This window comes from Lissotriton helveticus, chromosome 3_1 (assembly GCF_964261635.1).
Source record: "Lissotriton helveticus chromosome 3_1, aLisHel1.1, whole genome shotgun sequence".
Classification (NCBI taxonomy): domain Eukaryota; kingdom Metazoa; phylum Chordata; class Amphibia; order Caudata; family Salamandridae; genus Lissotriton; species Lissotriton helveticus.
Window position 1 is genome coordinate 1,185,252,194 of NC_136061.1, and position 20,818 is coordinate 1,185,273,011.

The 20,818-nt window shown below is 43.5% G+C and overlaps 1 protein-coding gene across 1 annotated transcript in view; it reads left to right on the forward strand.

Moving 5' to 3' along the window:
• LOC144824224 (uncharacterized) overlaps positions 1-10,298 on the forward strand; it is a 178,322-nt gene extending 168,024 nt beyond the window's left edge. The window contains exon 6 of the mRNA XM_078683371.1: positions 10,182-10,298. Within this exon, the coding sequence (XP_078539497.1) occupies positions 10,182-10,298 (117 nt within the window). The remainder of the gene's footprint in view (positions 1-10,181) is intronic.
• Positions 10,299-20,818: the final 10,520 nt, after the last annotated feature.

Sequence of the window (20,818 nt, forward strand, 5' to 3'; positions counted from 1 at the left end):
GGGAAGTAACCTCCTAGAGATGAAAGTTACAGGATGGTACAGTCCTTCTTCATTAGGTTATGAAAGTATTGCCCCTATGCCAAGCTCTGAGGCATCAGTTTTAACAATGAAGTCCCTGAACAATTCAGGTGCCTTGAGCAAAGGGGCTTTGCATGTGGCCTGTTTTAGGGAGTCAAATGCTTTTTGACATGCCTCTGCCCAGATCACATTTCTGGGTTGTTTTATTGAGATCAGCTCACGCAAGAGGGCAAGAAGGGTGTCATATCCCTTGCCAAGCCTCCTGTAATATCCTGTGAGTCCTACGAAGGGTCTCACCTCTTTTTGAGTCTTCGGAGATCCCAGGCCATGATGGTTTCTATTTTGGCCTGGAGGGACTGCACCTTACCCCCGCCCACTAGGTGTCTCAAGTATACCACAGACCTGGCAGTTACTGGCATTTATAGTCAGGCCTGCAGTTCATAGGGCCTGAATCACTTATTGGAGGTGAAAGAGGTGGTCCTTTCAGCTGTTACTGAAGCTAGCTTTGTCATCTAAGTAAGCAGCAGTATATGCCTCCATACCAGCCAAAACCTGGTTCACCATCTTCTACAAGGTGGCAGGGGTGCTCTGGAATCTAATGGGCATCACCCTAAATTGGTAGTGGACCTCTGGAGTGGAGAATGCTGCGTTCTCCTTGGCTCTTTTAGTTAGGGAAATCTGGCAGTATTGTGAAGTAAGGTCAAAGGTAAGCAGGAACTGTGTCACCCCTACTCTGTCAATCAGCTTATCAGCCCTGGAAATGAGATGAGCATCAGTCTTGGTGACTGAATTGAGCCCCCTGTCATCTACACAGAACCTGAGTTCTGGTGTAGTGTCCATTGGGGCAGCGTTTGGTACCAGCACCACAGCACTGGACCAGGGGCTACTGGAGGGTTCAATCACCCCCAACTCCAGCATTTTGGAATCCTCATCCTTAATGCTGGCCCTCAATTAGTCTGACAGCCTTTAGTTTGTATTCTTGACAAGGGGGACTGCCTCCTGTGTTGAAATCATGGGTACATGGGTGGCTAATCCCAGGAGTGAGGGGAAACCGAGAGGATAATTGTCCCAGGAACTGGCAAAAGACCCCCTCTGCTGTTCTGAAGTCAGTGTAGGGGAAACGTTTACACATTTCACTGACCCATCCTTCTCTTTAGAGGCTCAGATGTCAGAGAGAGGTAGTCTCTCCATTTCTTCCCCACCATCCATCACTAGCACCATTGTGACATCAAACCCTGCAAAATGGAGTTTGAGCCGGTTGAGATAGAGAAGACTTAGGGAGTGCCTGGGGGTCTTGAGGTCTGCTAAGTAGGTGGCCTACACCTTCCTTTCAGCAATCTCATAGGCCCAGTCAACAGTCTTAAGGAGCCCTGGGCTTCACATTGTCCATAACCCACACTTTCTGTCCAGGCTGAAATTCCAGTGTTAGCCTTTTGTTCGTACCACTGCTTCATTACCTCCTGGCTGGCTTCCAAGTTTTCAGAAGCTTGCTTCCAAAACGTAGCAATCTGGTGCCTGAGGTTTAGCATGTAGCTAACTGCATCCTGTGGAGATTTCTTATTAGCTTGCCCTCACCCCTCTTTCATAAGTCAGAGAGGTCCCCTTATAGAATGTTCAAACAAAAGCTCAAAGAGGATAAAGCCAAGCCCCTTCTTTGGCCCTTTCTGTAAGCAAAGAGTAGGCACGGCAAGAGGATGTCCCACTTGCGACTCAAGGTCTCATATAGGCCTCTGATCATGCCTTTGAGGGTCTTGTTGAACCTTTTACCAAGCCCATTCCGTTTGTGGATTGTAGGGGTAGAGAACATAGAGTTACCCCCACACTCCTTCCACATTGACTACATATAAGCAGAGATGAAATTAGTGCCCCTGTCAGACACCACTTTCTTGGGGAAAAACACTCTGGTAAACATCCCCATCAAAGCCCTAGTCACCCCAGGTGCAGTTGTAGACCTCTGTGGTATGGCCGCTGGGTATCTTGTCAAATGAAGTGGCCCAGCCCTTGGTGAGGCGACTAGGACTCCAACATGCAACAACGTAAATACAACTATTGGTGTGATATTCCAAAATTTTTAATACAGCTTAATCAGTCTATTTGTCACATTATTTATGTGGTCTTTACATCAACATGAACTCAAATCATCAAAATCATATGCAATGAATTTTGTAACAATCTGTTGCATGAATTTCAACACATGATTTAGATAATTCTAGATTCCAACCCAATGCATTTCGAGACATGAGTCTCTTCTTCAGGGGTATATCTGTAGAAAAACTATCAAAATGTAACCATTTCATTTGATGCGCAACTCAATGTTAGTATTAATAACACCTGCTCCAACCTACACTAATGTGACCCAATCACCAGCACCAATGCGTGAAACACACCAAGAAAATCAACTTACACGGAATCCACGATGGCACATGAATAAAACAACTGTAACTAAAGAATTAAATCCTCAATCAAATTCATTGTAACACTGCCAAAACATATTTAGAAACATCACTCCTTTCTTATTAGTACCTTTGAAAAGTCAAAGTTGCCTCAATGTCAATAGGACTGCAGCTGTATCACTCAATGTCGTCCGTGAAACGAATAACAAGCTGAAATATGAATAATCCATTTTGAGAAATCTGATCCACTCATGCTCGCTATATACTTAACGTGCAAAACACAAATCTCACCTTAATAACTCTCTGCGTGATCGTAAAACAGATACTCTCTCTGGTTATGTGCTCAGTCTGTGGCTGAAACATTCAAAGCTGTCATACTCTGCGTTTGATCTCTAAAACCATAAAGAAAAACGTCTAAGACTCTCTGACACCATACCGCATCCATAAAATGCCTGCTTATACTCCAACATATCCGAACTCTAACATTCTGCTCACCAACTGTTTCTTCTGTCCACTCCGATATCTGCTCCGCACAAACCGCAATCCTGTGTTACCCTCGCCCTGAAAACACGGCGTTTTAAATTGCCAGTAAGACTTCCGCTTCTCTTCAACGCATCATGTGATCGCGTAGCGATTGTCACCAACGACAGACTAGTCGCGACCCGATTGCATTTTTGTCCTCGATCTAAAAACTTTATTAACAAATCTACATTATTTAACTTGCTTAAGCAGCCTTCTTAAAAGAAAGAACTTACTCTTTAATAAGAACTGAGCCGAACCGAATCAGCAGTGTAAGACGATAGACCTCCACAAAAAGTAACAAGGTACTAAATCACGAACTCTCTATTTCCAAAGGATCCTTACAATAACTCTTCATTTGCCAAGTCCACTCTCTAATCTCCTCACATAACCACCTTATTAATGCTAGAAATTCAGGTTGAACGATGCACATTAATCACAATGTATGACATATTCAGAATGTACACAAAAATTATTGAAATCATATGCATCCTAATTTACAAAAACAAAAATATAATATACATGACAAACTGATGTGTGATACTGTAAATAACCTCAACAATGGTGTGTTCATTATAAAAAATGTGTTTCTGGTCAGAGTCAGTGAGTTTTTTAAGAAAGGGCATACCTAGAGAAAACACGACATCTCTAATTTATCATTTAAACCTGCCGGATGTATTGTTCTCAATTTTTTTATCCAGAACACTTCTCGTTGGAGAAGTTTGTTTCAGTTATTAGCCCCAGGTTGTTTAGGAACCTGTTCTATGATCTGACATTTTAACTGTGCAATAGTATGCCTGCACTCCTTCCAATGTGTGGCTAATGGGGATGTCAAATTCCCTGTTCTTATTCTGCTTTTATGCTCTGAAAGACGTATTTTCATTTTTCTTTCCGTCTTTCCCACATATAAAAGCCCGCATGGGCATTTTATTATGTATACTACATGTTCTGAGTCACAGGTTGTGTGGTTCTTTAATTACATTTTTTCACCTGATTGTGGATGCGAAAGCGTCTCCCCTAATATTGCGTTATTGCAATGTATGCAGTTCCAGCATTTGAATGTTCCCGCTTTCTGTGACCCTTTGGTACACGTCTTATGAGACATTTCTTTCAGGTTTTTTGCCCTTGTGTACCAACTTTAATTCGCTGGGTATCTTGTCGCATGGTCCACCAGAATGAGGATAAACCTGTGACTAGAGATGGTCTGGGGATCAATGGGCCCTACAATGTTGATGCCCACCCTCCATAAGAAGGTGCCATTGACAGACAAGGGATTCGGGGAAGCTTTCAGCTTCTGCCCTGTATTCCCACTTGCCTGGAAGGGCAAGCTAGTCCTACAGAACCAGTCTGAGAAATCTTCATCCGGGGCCAGTAGAAGTGGGAGACAAAGTTCCATTCAATCCCCAGATGTCCTGCCAGAGGTATCCCATGAGCCAGCCCCAGTAGGAAGGCGCTGTAACATTCGGGAACTACCAGTGTCCTTGTTGCCCCATCCACAGGTGCCTTAGGTTCACTATAGAGGAGGCCATCCTCCAAGTAAATGTGGTGCGTACCAGAGGCATCACAGGGTGCCTGGGCTTCGGTATGTTGCCTCATTCCCACCAGGGTTGGCCAACATTTTCGTGCCTTGCAGCACTCCTCCTTGGTGCCCTCCCCTCTCCTTGCCATCCAGGAAGTTCAGGTAGTACATTAAGGGAGGCAATGTCCTCCTAATTGTGCTCTGGGGCAACCTCTGGTGCCCCAACCACCTAATCTGGGACACATTCAGGGGGTTGGTTTCCCACGCCCCTTTCCCTTCCAACTGTCAGCAGCTGTCTGGGCCATTTTCCAGGCTCCAGACTTTCTTGACCTCCTACCTGGGTAGTCATAAACCTGGTGGTTGCACACATTTACTCAGGGAACCCAACATTTTTAAGTGAGACCTGAACGCCACTTACTTCCAGGTAGTGTGCTCCAGGTCATTGCCTAACAAGCAATCCACAGGCATGGCCGGGTTCAATGCAACTTTACAAAGCTGTGAGACTCCCCCCATTCAAATAATACAAGGGCCACTGAATAGTGACTCTTACGGTTGTCAGCAACTACAACCTGATGGACTGTATTGTGTAAAATCTGCTCTGGGGCCACCAGTGGACACCATATTCATACTGGCTCTTGTGTCCCTCTGATCCTCAACATCTTGCCTAGCAATGGTGACCCACTGCCTATACTTTGCAGTGTTGGAAGGCATGCTGGCTTTAGGCACCATCTCCGCATCACCCAAGGACACTAGGGCAACCACACTAACTCCCCCACTGACTGGGACAGACTCCTCCTCAAGCACCATAACCTGCCACCCCTGGTGTCTTACCTCCAGTGGGAGGCTGTACCCTCTTGAGTATCTTGGGATGCCTCTTGTAGTGCCCATATTCATAGCACACATAGCGTTATGGGGTTTGTTCTGACTTATGTCAGGGAAGCTCTTTTTCTGGTGGCCAGATTGGGAATGGGACCCTTTCCCCTGAGAACTGTGATGGGGGCCTTGAGAGAACTAATTTTTATCTCCTCGCTCCTTCTAATGGTGGGAACCCTGACCACCCTTTTGGACCTCCCCTCCAAATACCTTCTTAGACACTCTGGTGCTAACCCAGAGGTCAGTCTCTTCACAAGCTACCTGGTCAGCTTGCTAGTCAGCTTGCTATCCAATAGGTACTGGTGCAGCTCTGGAAAACAAATAACCAACATGGGATTGGAAAGCCCAGTGAAATAATCTACTTTGCTGCCCCTCGTCCAGCCTTTCAGCGCCTTACTAAAGTAGTACAGGAAATCCACCCAGGTCTGTGTATGGAGTTTGTGGCTACCCCTGAACTTTTGCCTATACATTTCAGGGGTCAACGCAAATGTATTGACTAAAGTGGCCTTCATAGGGGTGTACTGGATTTGGCCCTCTACCTCTAGTGTTAGGAGTTTGTATTTTACCACTGTGGGCATCTACCTTCTCAAGCTACCCCCACTACTTCTCAGGACCCCAGTGCACCCTTAGAGCCACCTGATAAGCAGAGAAACATTAGTCAATGTTGTCTCCTACCACATATTTGGGCACCAAGTCGTATGGTAGCAGAGCCTTCCCTCTCCATGAGACACATCAGGTATGCTGCCACCACTGCTGCTGGGCTCCTTTTCTCTTCCAGCTTTAATTTTGCTAGTTCCAGCTCCCTTTTGAGCCTCCTCTTCTCTCTCCTGTCCTCCAGCTCCTGTGGGGAGAGGCCTCTGGCAGATTCACTGCTCCCTACTCTATCCTGAGCATCAGGTGCATCCATGTCATCTGCTGGGGATGGGTTGTGCTCTCATTGGAGCACAAGACTCTGGTATGGGTCACCATCCTCCTTTGAAAGTGCTCCCTCATCCTCATTGTCTCCCACCTCATCCTCTCCTGAGGTGGCCTGCCATCATTGTACCTCCTCAAAGCCATGGGAACTGCCTGCAGGTCCAACTTGGTAGCATTCTTTTCTGCTGTCAGCCCCTTCTGGATGCAAAGATTCAGCAGGTCATACCTGTTAGGGTGCCAAATTGCGGGTATCCATTGCACAGAAGTAAAGGTTTAGGGCACCTACATTTCTAAAAGGGGGGAAAAGCCAATTAAAAACTAAGGAAACATTCAAAGAAAGTTGTAATGGTCTTTAGATGTGGCACAGTAGTGTACACCAACACCGAATGACACTGCACAAACACAAGTCTTATCTTCATCGCTGATCACCAATGTTAGAAATTGGGTTTCTGGTTTTCAGAATATGCACCCTGTCCAAGCAGGAACCACAATCCTAGTACGGGTAAGTTAGATACACACCATAAATTAACCTGTGTTCGCCCTCTGGTAGCTTAGCACAGAGCAGGCAGGCTTATCTCAAGAGGCAATGGGTCAAATATTTGTGCAACCCTTCAAACACTAAAGCAGTGAAAACACCACACAAAAAGATACCACCCCTGGATTGGACAGTAGAGCTTAATTTAATTAACAAAACAAGACCAAAACGATAAATATCCAATAAGTGGAACTGGAGTTATGAATTTGTAAAGAATATCTTGAAATATAATGCTTAAAAGCCTAAAGATCCAACAGTGCCTATCTGGTCGTGCTTGACCAGCACAAAGACAAAGGTTTAGGCTGACCGAGAAGGAGCATGGATCGGATACAGGGACAAGCATTGGTCTGCTGCGAAGTACCTTGTTGAGTCCTCGTCAGTTCCGAGATACGAGTTGCAAAGTGTCGAGACACCGTCGTCATCAAGCTTGCAGCTGAATGTGATCAGTCGTGCAGTTGGAAAGCGATGTACTGGATCCTCAAAGATGCATCCAAAAGGGAGGTGCTGCACCGCACAGTCATCAAAGCAATGTACAGGATCCTCGCAGATGCATTGGCATTTATGAAATGCGTTGATTGTGATCAGCACAACAACCTTGACGAGTGAGTTTTGGCAGATGCAGCACTTTCGGCCCACTTCCAAAGGTCCAGGACTGGATCGGCACCACTTGGCTGAGCAAGACTCACAGGTGGCAGAGTCCAGATGGTGGTTGTGAAGTGGTTGGAAGTATTGTGTGTCTGTGAGACTTCAAACAGGAGGCAAGCAGACAACCCCTTGGAGTCACTCAGGGTCCAAGTGGGGAAGGTCCAGTCCTCCTCACCCAGGCAAGGAGTGCAGCAGGTATGTCAGCACAGAATAAAAAAGTTCTTCTAGAGCAGCAGTCTAGCAGAGTAGCAGTCCTTCAGCAGCACATCAGTTCTTCCTGGCAGAGTATCCTCAGGTCCAGAGAGTACTGAGTTGGCTAGGGTCAGAAGTCAAGTTTCTATACCCAGTGGTGCCTTTGAAGTGAGGGAGACTTCAAAGAGGGGCATTGAAGTGCACAGATATACTATTCCTACCCTGGCTCCAGACTCACTACAGGGGGTTTGTGTGGGGGACAGAGCACAACCTATTCAGGTGTAAGTGTAAGGCTGTGTCCAGCTCCTCCCTTCTATCCTTCCCAGGAATGGCCATCAGGATGTGGATGGCCCATCAGTGACACCTAAGCTCCCTTTGTGTGTGGCTGTCTAGAAGGAATGCACCAGGCCTAGATGTCACCCACCCCTGACCTGTGTGGGAGACAGGCAGCAGGCACACAGAGCTAAGAGCAGAAAAATTGCATTTTTAAAATTGAAATGATAGATTTGACATTACCATTAAAGATGATTAATCGTTTCAATTCCAAGGTAATAAAACTTGACAGCCTCACCTACTTCCAATTGGGATTTACACCTATTAGATGTAACAAGGAATCCCCAATGTTAACCTATGAGAGGGGTAGGTCTCACAGTAGAAAAAAAACGAATTTGGGAGTTTTTCACTACCAGGACATGTAAATAAAAGTACATGTCCTACCTTTTAATGACATAGCACCCTGCCCTATGCATTACTGAGGGCCTACCATAGGGGTGACTTATATGTAATAAAAGTGGAGTTTAAGGCTTGGCAAGAAGTTGTAAATGTCGAGTCAACATGGCAGTGTAAAGTGCATACACAGGCTCTGCAGTGGCAGGCCTAAAACATGTTTTGAAGAGCAACTTGAGTATTTGGGACAATCAGTGCTGCAGGCCCACTAGAAGCATTTAGGGCACTTTACTGGGGACTTATAAGTAATTAAATATGCCAATTGTGGATAAACCAATGTTGCCATGTTTAGGGAGAAAGCACATGAACTTTTGCATTGGTTAGCAGTGGTAAAGTGTGCAGAGTCCTAAGGCCAACAGAAACTGATCAGCAGAATGTGAGACAAACAGGCAAAAAAGTGTTTGGGGGAGGACTACCCTAAGACTGACAGGTTTAACAATAAATATTTACTGAAACCGATTTCCATACATAATTTATTGCGCGCTGCATAGTATTATCAGAAGTACTACATGTATGCGCACAGTTAGTGGCCATTTCAATGGAACATATGCTATTTGTAAAAGACAGTGCACTAACCCACCATGATTTAGTAATATATTTTCAACGGTGTGCTCCAAAATGCACCCCCAGCTATATGCCTTACCCATACCACTCTTCTGCTGAATAAGCATTCCTCAATTGCTACATTTGTTTTTCATCATTGCTAGGACTTAAGTGATTTAACACTGATAGCATCACCCCAACTCTGATTGTTCCAGCACCACAGGGCAAGCAGTAGCTTTCTACAATTTGACATACAGTACACACAGTGTACTACAACCAGATTCTCTTCATCTTATGTAAAGCATGATCCATTGACAGAATACATTAGTTCACAGTTTGGCAAGGGTGCTTCTGCAAGATCACTGTGGAACTTTCTTACATGCTTAGTAACATCATGAGGGTATCCCTCCTCACTGGTGGGCATTAGAGATGCCCGTTTTAGGGTGCAGCATTGAACTAGGGTGTTGTGTGAGCAAGAGAACAGCAGAAGTTCATATCGGACCATCCTGGCAGTGGAAATGTGCTGAGTCTTGGTGGTAAGGAGAAGATCGACAACAGAGTGCGGAACAGCAATATTCAGGGTGGCACTCTGTACAGTATTTCCTGATGCTTCAACAATCTGAGCAGCAGCGACTACAGAGAGGAGACATGGAGGAAGCCCTGCTTCTATGGGGTCTCGAGCAGAGGAATAGTCTGCAATGGGCTTTTTCTGATGCCCATGACCTTGTATCAGTACCCCAGGGCAAATACATCATGTTCATGACAATGCTGAGTAAATGGTTTTACATATTCAGGGAGCCTGTGAACAGGCACTGAGAAAGCTTGTTTTATTTGTACAAAAGCACACTCAGCCACTAGAGACCATTGCAAAGGCTCATTGGTGACATATTTTTTTATAACAATTCTTCAGGGGTTTGCTATAGTGGTGTACCCAAGTATCCATTGCCTATAGTATCCAGCCACACCCAAGAACCTTCGTCCTTGGGAGACAGTCACTGGACGGAGCAGCTCGGGATAGCTTCAGTCCATTCTGAGGATATGTGCTGCCTTCCTGCAGAAATATTGTGACCAAGGTAACGCACCTGGGGAAGGCAAAACTGCAGTTTCTACTTTGAAGCTTTGATAGGAGGCAAATAGAAGAAGCATTACACTTATTAAGTGCATTTAGGAAGTAGAGCAGTCTGTTTTCAGATTAGCGTTATGAGCACTATTGGTTAGTGTAATCTAATCCATGGAATAATTGTGTTTATTCTGGCATTTTGCCGAGTTCACAGATTTACCAATTCTGTTTCGTGTTTTTCAGTGTTTAAAGAAACAGGAAATTCCACCACACTTCAGGTGTCCATCGGCCTTTGACCTCCTGGATCATTATCTGTTTCCTCCTCAACAACATTTAAAAAAATGCCAGTACACAAGGTAAATGACCAATGTTCGAAGAATGCCAAAACACGCTTTTGTTTATTCCTTTATCTAAATTAAATGAATTTAGTTAAAAAGCAATGTAAACATCATACACCATATAAAGTTGTGCAGAGCATTGCGGAGCTAAAGTGCATATTTCACCCACCTTAGTTTCAATAAACAAGAAATGGGGGAAAAGATGATTTAATTGAGTAAAACACTGAGGGCCAGGTGTAGGTAAATGTCATTTACCGATTCTAAAATACCGAATTTTACTGATTCGGTATTTTAGAATCAATAAATGATATGTAGCTAATGATTTGGTAAATTTCACTGAATTGTTCAAATTCTGTAAATATCGATTCGGTATTTACCGAATCGATATTCCCCATTCATTCCTATGGGCCTGGAGGCCCATAGGAATGAATGAGAATTACCGATTCGGTAAATACCGAATCGGCAATAGGGGGTAGACCTACAAGGATGGCAGGGTGTCACATTGACACCCTGTTGCACCCCTACATAGTGCATGGGTGCACATGTGGCAGACATGGCACTGAATAAAAAGCGCAAAATTGCTTTTTAAAAGGTATTCGGAATTTACCACCATCTAATAGTTGGTGGTAAATAACGAATCCTTAAATGTAAAAAGCACTCACTTGAGTGCTCTCTACATTAAGGATTCGGTAATTTACCGAATCGGTATGTTAAGAATTCTGTAATTTACCGATACCTTAAGTTACCGATTCGGTAAATTACCGAATCCTACAATTTGGCCACCTACATCTGAAAAGCCTAATTCCGGTCGGTAACGGCTGAAATTTGGTAATTTCGTCCGTTACCGACCGGAATTAGGCTTCCTACATCTGGCCCTGAGTTTCATGTTATCTCGTGTTGTGAAATTCACAGGTGGGTATATGTATGTATTTAGTATTTCTATTTCACAAACCTACCAGCAAGGCAGTGGAGGGGCATAGTTGCAAAACTTTGAGCACCCTTCAACTAGGTTAAAAGGAAATTAATAGCTTTGCTTATTTGAAACATTTGATGAAATACAACATTCACTAAAATAAATTTTAGCTGGAGAAAAACATAGCATCACATACGTTAAGCTGGAGAGTTTTCCAAAAGATTGTTTTTGTGGGCTTATTTTTAAATTAAAGTAATTTTGTATAGAAAACGTTGGGGGGGGGGCTGCACCCTCATTTCTCTTCTCTTCATAATGGGCTGGCACACATTTCCTTGGAAATGCCCTAACAGGCTGCAGTCATTCTTTTTTTTTTTTTTTAGTTCAAAAGAAAGTTTTTATTGATAAAGATAAGGGTGTCAATACAAAATTCACAGCATTAATACATGTCATACAAAAGAAATCACTGAAGAACTACTTCAAAAACATTATATGGATTGGGCTCGCAAATAAAACGGGTACAATTATATATAACAATCATGAGAAACAGAAGAATATTAAAGAAATTAAGAACGTTTAGTGTATTTAGGGAGGCTTTGAAACTTCCTGTTGTTTGGGTTGCAAGTGGAAGGATCGGCTAGCACTTGCATCAAGATACATCGTAACAGGTAACCATAGGTCTAGACACTTTGTTGCCATGTGTATGGGGTATACAAATGAGGTATCTAACGCGTGATTATGGCAAACATTATAACACCATGCTCTGAAAGATATTTTTAAAAAGTCTTTCCAATTAGCTGTGATTTGCTGAAACACAGCTGCTATTAACAAATCAACAATTTTAACATTAAGCGGAACATTTTCCCAACCGGGTGAAAGACTTCCCAGGAAAACGTGTAAAAGAGAAAGAAATTTTAGTACCAAAGATCGAGTTGATTTGGGACCATACTTGTTTCCAAAAGTTATGTATTAAAGGGCAGACAAATACCATGTGGAATAAATCCGCATGTGGGGCAGAGCACGTCCAACAGACATCAGGTGTCGCAGCAAATTTCTTGCTTAAATCATGCGGTGTAAAAACAAGTCTGTTATATATAAAAAATAGTGTCTGGTTAGATTAGCTGCCCTGGAAGATTTACGAATTTTAATCCATATATTATTGCATACAGACACTAGCCAAGATAGAACAAAATCACGTTCCCATGCCTCTTCTACTTTGGATTTCGGCCTGGTAGTGTCAATGCTATGGTGATACCTGTATATAGTGGAAGCCTTGGAAGTGGTTTTTAAAAAGTTAGGAAGTTGTGAGGTAGGATTAGGAGTATTGAGGGGGGCGTGTGTATTTGACAACTGGGTAAATGTATCCATCACAGATTCCTTAAGTAAAAGGTATTTGTGAGTGAATGAGGTAGGTAAATTAAACAATTGACTGAGTAATGAGAAAGGCATGAAATTCGACTGTGAGAATAACTGATGTATCCAAATTAATCCTTTCAGATGCCAAATCTTCCAATAAAATGGTTTATTCTTAATGAGTACGTTTTTGTTGTGCCAAATAGCGGAATTAAGAAAAGAATCTACAGTGCTATGGGGAGAAGGGGAGGAAGATAATAGTAAATTAGATGTTAATTTGATTATAGGAGTGGATAATGCTTGTGGTTTGAGTGAAAAGGCAAGGTATTCATCGAAGGAAAAGGGGGACAAAAAAAGGCGTTCAATTGTAGCCCATAAGGGGCAATCATCTTTGGGATCATGTAACTAAAGGGAGGCTTGACATAAAAGAAATGCTTTCTGATATGCTTGAAAATCAGGGAAGTTAACACCGCCTTCTGACTTGGGATGAAATAATTTAAGAAGAGATATTCAAGATGTTTTATTATTCCATAGAGAGGAAGAAAGAGTGGAATTAATTCTCTTAAAACATTTAGTATGAATATTAGAGATAGTATATATGATTATTGAGGAAAACATCATCTTTATGGTGTCAAGGCTACCCCACCAAGAAAGGTAAAGAGGGTGCCACTTGGCGGTTAGATCGGAAATCTTTTGAATACATTTATTCATACAAAGCGATACTGTGTCTGAAATTGAAGAGGTAACATGTAATCCCAAATACTTAGGGCCCCATTAGGATGGCGGGCGGATTGCCCCCGCCGGGCTGGCGGTAGCCACCGCCGGCCCGGCGGGGGCAATCCGGCCGCCATCCTCACTGAAATGACCGACCCCAACATTAGGATGGCTGGGGGTCCGCGGCAGACAGGAAGACCGTCCGCCGCTTTTCCGCCAGACGCCTTTGCGACCTGCGGAAAAAGTGCGTACATATGGTGGCGGTGTCTGCGAGACAACGCCAACCATATTACAATGCCTGCGGTCCTATGCCTTTGCCCCCGTGGAAAGGCATACGGTCTTTGCTTTGTGGGCCCGTTGCGGGCCCCCAGGGTGAAGGGGGGTTGGGGTGCACATGGGGGATACCCCCCTGCATTTCAAAGTACAACATGGCAGGCATCGCGCGGTGCCTGTCTAGTTGTGCTTTGAAACACACAACATGCATTTTTAGCATTGCGGCGGACGGTGCTTTCAGCACCGCCTGCCGCAATGTTAAAAATGCGGGATGCACCCGCCACTGTGGCGGGTGCATCCTAATTCCACGCACGGGACCCCCGCCCTATGGCGGGCGGTCCCTTCCCACGACAGGATGGCGGCCGGACAAAGACCGCCCATCATCCTAATAAGCCCCTCAATGTGGTTAGGACTCCAAGTTAAACCAGAGGCACTAAAATCTGATTTAAAAGTGTATTTTGTTAAAGGTAGAATCTCACATTTGTCATTGTTCAATTTATATCCAGAGATATTGGAGTATTCACGTACCTCTACTAGAAAGGCAGGGACTGAGTCACTTGTTTTGGAAAAGAAAAGTAAGATATCATTGGCGTATGCTGCAAGTTTGACGTGGGAGTGTGATGTTTGAAAGCCATGTATATTAGGGTTCTGACGCAGTTTAAAAAGAAAAGGTTCCAAAGTCAAATTAAAAAGGAATGGGGACAGAGGACATCCTTGACGTACACCTCTTCATAAATCAAAGAATGGGGATGCTAGATCGTTGGCACAGACCGCCGGACGGGGGTTAGAGTAAAGAAGGGAGATTGAAGAAGTAAATTTAGGGCCAAAACCAAACCATTTGAGGGCATAGAACAAATAAGTCCATTCGACTCTATCAAACGCCTTTTCAGCATCCAATGCAATCGCTGCAAGAGTTTGTTTTAAATGTGAGGATTTAGATAAAACATTAAAGAGGAGTCTTATATTGTCAGTTATGAATCGCCCTTTAACAAACCTGGATTGTTCTTTGCCCATCAAGTCTGGTAAATAGGAATCTAGTCGTGTCGCTAATGCTTTAGCAAAAATCTTGTAATCAATATTAACCAAGGATATAGGCCTATAATTTTCTCAATGCTTAGAGTCCTTACCTTCTTTGGGTATAAGACATGTGTGTGTCGCAGAAAGAGCCTGAGGAGCTGCCTAATGTGGGAAAATAATCTATGAAAGAATGTAGTTTGGGTAATACAAGTTTAGAAAAATGAGAATAAAATTCGACCGTGAAACCATCTGGTCCTGGTGCTTTGTCCAGTTTAAGATGTTGGAGAGCTTTGGATAATTCTTGTTGTTTCAAGTCTGATTCCCGGGAAGAGCGGTCTAGAGGGAAATGTTGGGGTTTGTGAATGCTAGAGAAGAAATACGATAGGGATTGAGCAGCGGGTTGTGTTTCAGAAGTATATAAAGTTTTATAGAAGAGTGAAAATTAATTCAAAATATTAGCATCCTTATATATTCAATCAGAATTAGCATCGTAAACAGATTCAATATTTAGTTTGCTATGTCTAACTTTTAAATAGTTAGCCAAAAGTTTTCCAGCTTTATTTTTACCCCCATAGAATGTTGCACTAGCTTTTAACAAATGTATAAAGCAGCTTCTTTAGATTTCTTGGTAAATTTCTAGCATTAATGAGGGCTGTTAGGCAATCTTTGGAATGTGAGGTATAATAAGAGTGCTCCAGTCTCTTAATCTTTTGGAGGTGATCCCCAGGAAATTTGCGAGCAGTTTTTCGTTTTTTTGCAACAAAGCCAATTATGAAATCTCTTGCAGCCGCCTTGAATGCGTCCCATAGGGTGGAAGAGGGTATGAATTGAGAATGATTTATCTCAAAGAACTAATCAAAAAAATTAGTAAAAGAAACATTAAACTTTGGATCCAAAAGAAGAGCGTTGTTAAAACGCCATCTTTTAGGACCAGTAGCTTTAGGTAAGATATCAATGCTAATTGAGGCAGGTGCGTGATCTGACAGTAGGATGGGGCCAATCTCTGCATTAGTAAGGCTTTGTGCAATATTATGAGAGACAAAAATGTAATCAATCCTTGATTGAGAGTGATGAGATGGGGAAAAAAAGGTAAATTCTCTGATGGTAGGGTTACATAGATGCCAAGCGTCAAGGAGCTTGTGTTGCGTGATAGCTTGAACAAAGGACTTATGAGGTTTATTAGGAATGAAAGTAACTTAAGAGCTCCTATCGATGAATGGATCAAAAGGTTGAGTACAATCTCCCGCTAAGATAAAATTATCATCCATACATATGAGTGATATATTTGGTCAACGTGGGCCAGAAGGAAGGTTCACCGCATGTAGGGGCATATATATTTAAAAAAGAGACTGGAACACCCTTGAAAGATAGTTTAACGTTTAACCATCTACCATTAGTATCTGATTCTTGGGATAACAAAGAGTATGTGAGGGATTTACCACACAATATCATTACTCCATTATGTTTGCCATCTCCTGGAGAGTAGAAAACTTCACCTACCCAACTTCTTTTCAATTTTAAAGACTCAAATTCTCACAGGTGAGTTTCTTGTAAAAATGCAATATCAACATTTAATTTGGCTAAGTGAGATAGAATCATTTATCTCTTAATAGGGGAATTCGAACCCTTAACGTTCCAAGTAATAACGTTTAATGACATATAATATTAGAAACACATTGTTCTGAAAAAATGAGAGGAAAAGAAGAAAGAAAGGCCAAAACATTAAAGCGATAGTGAAAGATCCAAGGTAGGGGAAAAGACAAGTAATAGTTAAATGAATGAGGTAGTAAAGAAGAGTATAATAACCAGAGAAAATATCGAAGGAAAAAAGACTATAAAAAGGTAAGAAGAAAACGACACCCTAAGATGAAGTAAGAGAAAAACAAAGGATGGGAAGTAGGATAGCATTTAGGAGCATAAATAAGATAAACAAACAAAAAGAAAACATACCTACAAAGGGAAGATCAAGGAAATACAATCAGGAAAAACACGAGAAGGGGGAAGGAACCACATGGAATAGGCGACAGATCCAGGGCCAGCAAAAGGGGGAACCCGGAGGACACTACAATACAGGGGTACATAATCTGCAGAGAGAAAAGCAGTGAGATTAAGAGGATTGCTAGAGAAAATACTAACATGAGCAATAAACAATTATAACAAACATGTATGCAACAAAATCTTTGACTGATATCAATACAAGTGTTAACTATTTGAAAGACTAGGAACTTCATAACATGGAACAACATCCATTAGGAGAAAGAACAAGGCCTAGAAAAATGTGGTTAAAGGATAATGCAATTTCAAGTGTTGGATGAAGAGGAAGGATCCGAAGAGTCCATAGTAGTCATGTTACAAGCGTTTATGAAGCTTTGGAGGCGTAAAGGATCGTCATACGTCTTTGTTCTATTGTTGTAGGTAACTTTGAAGAGGCATGGATGGAAACGGCCATAACGAGCCCCTATTGAGCATAGATCAGCTCTCATATTTAGAAAAGCTTTACGTCGGTTTGCAGTGGCCTTGGCATAATCTTGTGCAAAAAAAAGGGATGAGCCTGACCATGTTATCCGTGAAGAAGCTTTGACCGCTGACAAAACCTTCAGTAAGTCTGTGTATTCTAAAAAGTATAGGATCATACCTCTTGGCCGTTGTGAAGTCGAGGGTTGAGAAGGGACTCGGCCTAATCGATGCACACGTTGAATATTGAGTGACGTATCTTCCGGCATATGTAGTAACTTGGAAAGAAAGGACTTGAAAAAAGCGAGGGGATCAGCCCCTTCAATCCCCTCCCCCAGGCCGTAAATGCGAAGATTATTCCATCTGTTGTGGTTCTAAAGGTCCTCTACTTGCCTTTGGAGCAAAGAAACATGTGAATGTAAATGAGAAACACTGACCCAAGTTTCTTTTAAGGAAGAGACATTTTGTTCCACTAAGGAGACCCTTGCTTCAAGTTGAGACTAGTATCCGTTAAAATTTGTAATTTAGCATTGGTCTCTTCCATGAAGGGTGGCAGAGCTCTGATTTCCTACAGCAAAAGTTCCATAGAGACAGATGAGGTTGATTTAGGTGGAGGGGGAGGGTTTTTCTTGAGTCACTTGGTGTTGGATTTCCCTGGGGTCGCAGAAGAGGTATCCATTGTTGACTACGAACTTTGAAGGGAAGATGTCTGACAGTCTTCTAATCTAGAGAACTCAGAGAATAACTTTTAATTTTTAATAAATATACGCTTTGGTTTAGGGGATGCAGAGTACGCTGTTTTGATTCTGCCCATAAGTCGCCTTCAAAACATCTGCTTCCAATGAATACACAGAAAGTACAGTTCTTGTGAGATCAAAAATTATGTAAGAAACTGAGCAGCCTTGCAAAAGAAAGCCAAACCAACAACAGATGAGTGAGATCTCTATTTCTGAGAGCGCAAATACAAGTAGTCCCTTGGGCAATGCAAATATTAAAGCATGTGGAGGACGCCCTCAGAGGCAAAACTACGGATCAAATCAAGGCTGCATACTGAAAGGGTTGAACAGCAAAAGTGTGTTGTACATGCTGTATACTGAAGAAAGCATGTGAAAATAGGAGCCAACAACTAAAATGCAGCATTGCACAATGAAGCTCCCTCAAAAAGCACATGAGTTAACCAATCCTGGAGATATTGAGGCATACAAAGCAGGAGATACACTGCTGATGACAACAAAGCAGCAACATGAGAAAATAGTGCCACGACATTCAAGAAACATAAAAAGGCTGCCCCTCATAATACGATGCGTGTGCCACAGTAAACGTCAATTAGTGTGAGACTTCCGCAAGAAAAGTCATTTCCAACATGAGGAAAGTCAGAGGCTCACTTCTGGGCACTTCCAAGGAGCAATTAGGCAAAGAATGTAAAAAAAAAGCATCCTTGTTGCAGCTTTATGAGGAGACGTGCGTCGCAGTAAAAAACAAAATGGCGTTTGTGGCAAAAACGGAGCCGCGACCGGACTTACTTTGGCGAAAAAGTCTCCTCAAACAGTGGTTAAATGAACATTGAAGGCCTCAAATCGAGCACAGGACCCTCAGACATCGGAATCCATCTCCTGCATAAAGAAGGGCTGCCCAGAATCGGGGAGTCCACCGAGTGCACCGGAGAGCTCTACCCGAGCGCCGCCATACTCCCCGGGCGCCAAGCCAGGCCCCCACTGTACTCTGCTGTCTTTCTTCATTGGATGAGAATACCACACTCGCCAAAACAACGAAGCAATGTGCTCTAGCCACATGACAACTCATCCTAAAACATCAGTATTTCCTTGTCTCAAGGTTTCCTCCTCGCAACTTGTGCCATTTTCCAAAGCACTTAAAAAATGTCACTTCGGTTTTAAGAGTTTTCAAATCTGTGGCCTGTAGCTGCCTATGTCGCCATCAATCTGCATTTCAGACAAAATGCAATACTGAAACTGCAGCCCTGCAGATTGCAGATTCTTGATACTACACTGTACATTCTTGACTGTAGGAATGGATCATTTCTTGTGCTGTGGGGCATCTGCATTAATTTTGATCCCGCAAAACGAGAACCCATTCTGCATACATTGACTTAATGCATACGTATGGATGAATGTATTTTGGAATGGTAATCTACTTGTAAAGCAGAGCTCGCTTTGATCAGGTCCCCAGCATAGTCTGTTACCTATGGATATCATCAATGCTCTTCACTGCCTCCCTCAATCTTCAAGCTTTCTTTGGAAATACAATGTACAATTCTGTCAGACAACTTCAAGTGATCCATAGGTCAATATGTGTTTGAAGAATATGACGCTTTACAATGCATGCATTACAACGCGTGTCATTACAACACATTTTTATATCGCAAAATCCATTACAATGCATGTCATTACAACGCATAATCCATTACAACGCAATTACTATTCTAACTCCGCCGGGGCATTACTTTGGGGAATGCGTTGTAATGGAGTATGCGATGTAATGACATGCGTTGTAATGGATTTCGCGTTGTAAAACATTTGTTGTAATGACACGCATTGTAACACGTGCGTTGTAAAGGATGTTTCCTGTGTTTGATACCCAGGGATACCTCAAGTTTCATCGCGAAATAGCATGGAGAAACATTCTTCCTCACAAACTATGAATGTATGGCATCTGTTTCCTGAAACACAACCGCAGTAAAATATAATCTGAAAGAGATTATTAGTTATAGATTCTTACCTTAGAATTACCCCTAGGTGTCAGACTAGATCCTGAGAATTGTTTTTTTCTCAGCAGTACCCCTGTGCGTTGGTAGGTGGCGTTGGTGGACTCTGCGTTCATCGACGGCATCGTAATCGCCGGGATGACGTCGCTGTATCTACTTAGGCCCGACCCCTGCGTGCTGACGCCAGTTCTTTCATTTTCCGCGCCAGCCAGTGCAGAGCCGGAGAGAGCGGTATCCTTAGTTGTTTCTTGACCAAGCTTTTTTGACTTTTGTCGATATCTTTTTTGAAGTCTTTACGACTCCTGGTGCACAAGGGATGTCAAGTCATTGTACCGGCTTCAAGCGTTGTGACTCCTGTCACAAGCTGATGTCAGTCACCATACGCACCTGGTGTGCCTTTGGTGCCTGGAGTGCGACCACAACCCGAAGTCGTGCGCCTGCTGCCGGGCTCTGAATCCTAAGTCTTTGCGGAAGCGGACCATATAGCTTTTGGTTGCCTGGCTGTCGGCACCATGCCGTTCGAGGTCCGGTCGAGGAGAAGGTCACAGGAACGGTCGTGGAGCCACCTCCACCATTCGTCATCAAAGCCTTTGTCATCGGGTAAGTCGAAGCACAAGAAGAAGGCGAAGAAGCATCATCGCTCATTGCCTTCTCCCCGTCTGTCGGCCGACGGGACGCGGGACACGGAGGGTCATCGTTCTCCAGCTCTGCCCTTAGAGCCTGCTGGGATGGCTCCATGCTTCCCTCCCATTCAGGGAGCCGGAGTGCCCCCTGCCCAGCATTGTGCATTTTACTGACCCCTCCATTCCATCTTTAGTCAGTCCGACTTCGCTGGCGCGCCATCGGGCCCCACGGACACGGCTGGGGACTCTAGGTCTTCTATGCTGTCGGCTCCGGCCTCGGCACGCAGGACCCCCAAGGATCCAGGCCTGGATCCGGATCGGCGCCAGTCGACCTCACGGTCGACTGGCGCCGGGTACCTTACCCGGTGCTGATTCCTTTGACGATGCATCTGCCACCTCCAATGCCGGTTGCGCCTCCAGGCTCCCCCTCGACTTGGACACCGAGGCGGACCGGCATCGACCGATGATGGTACTGG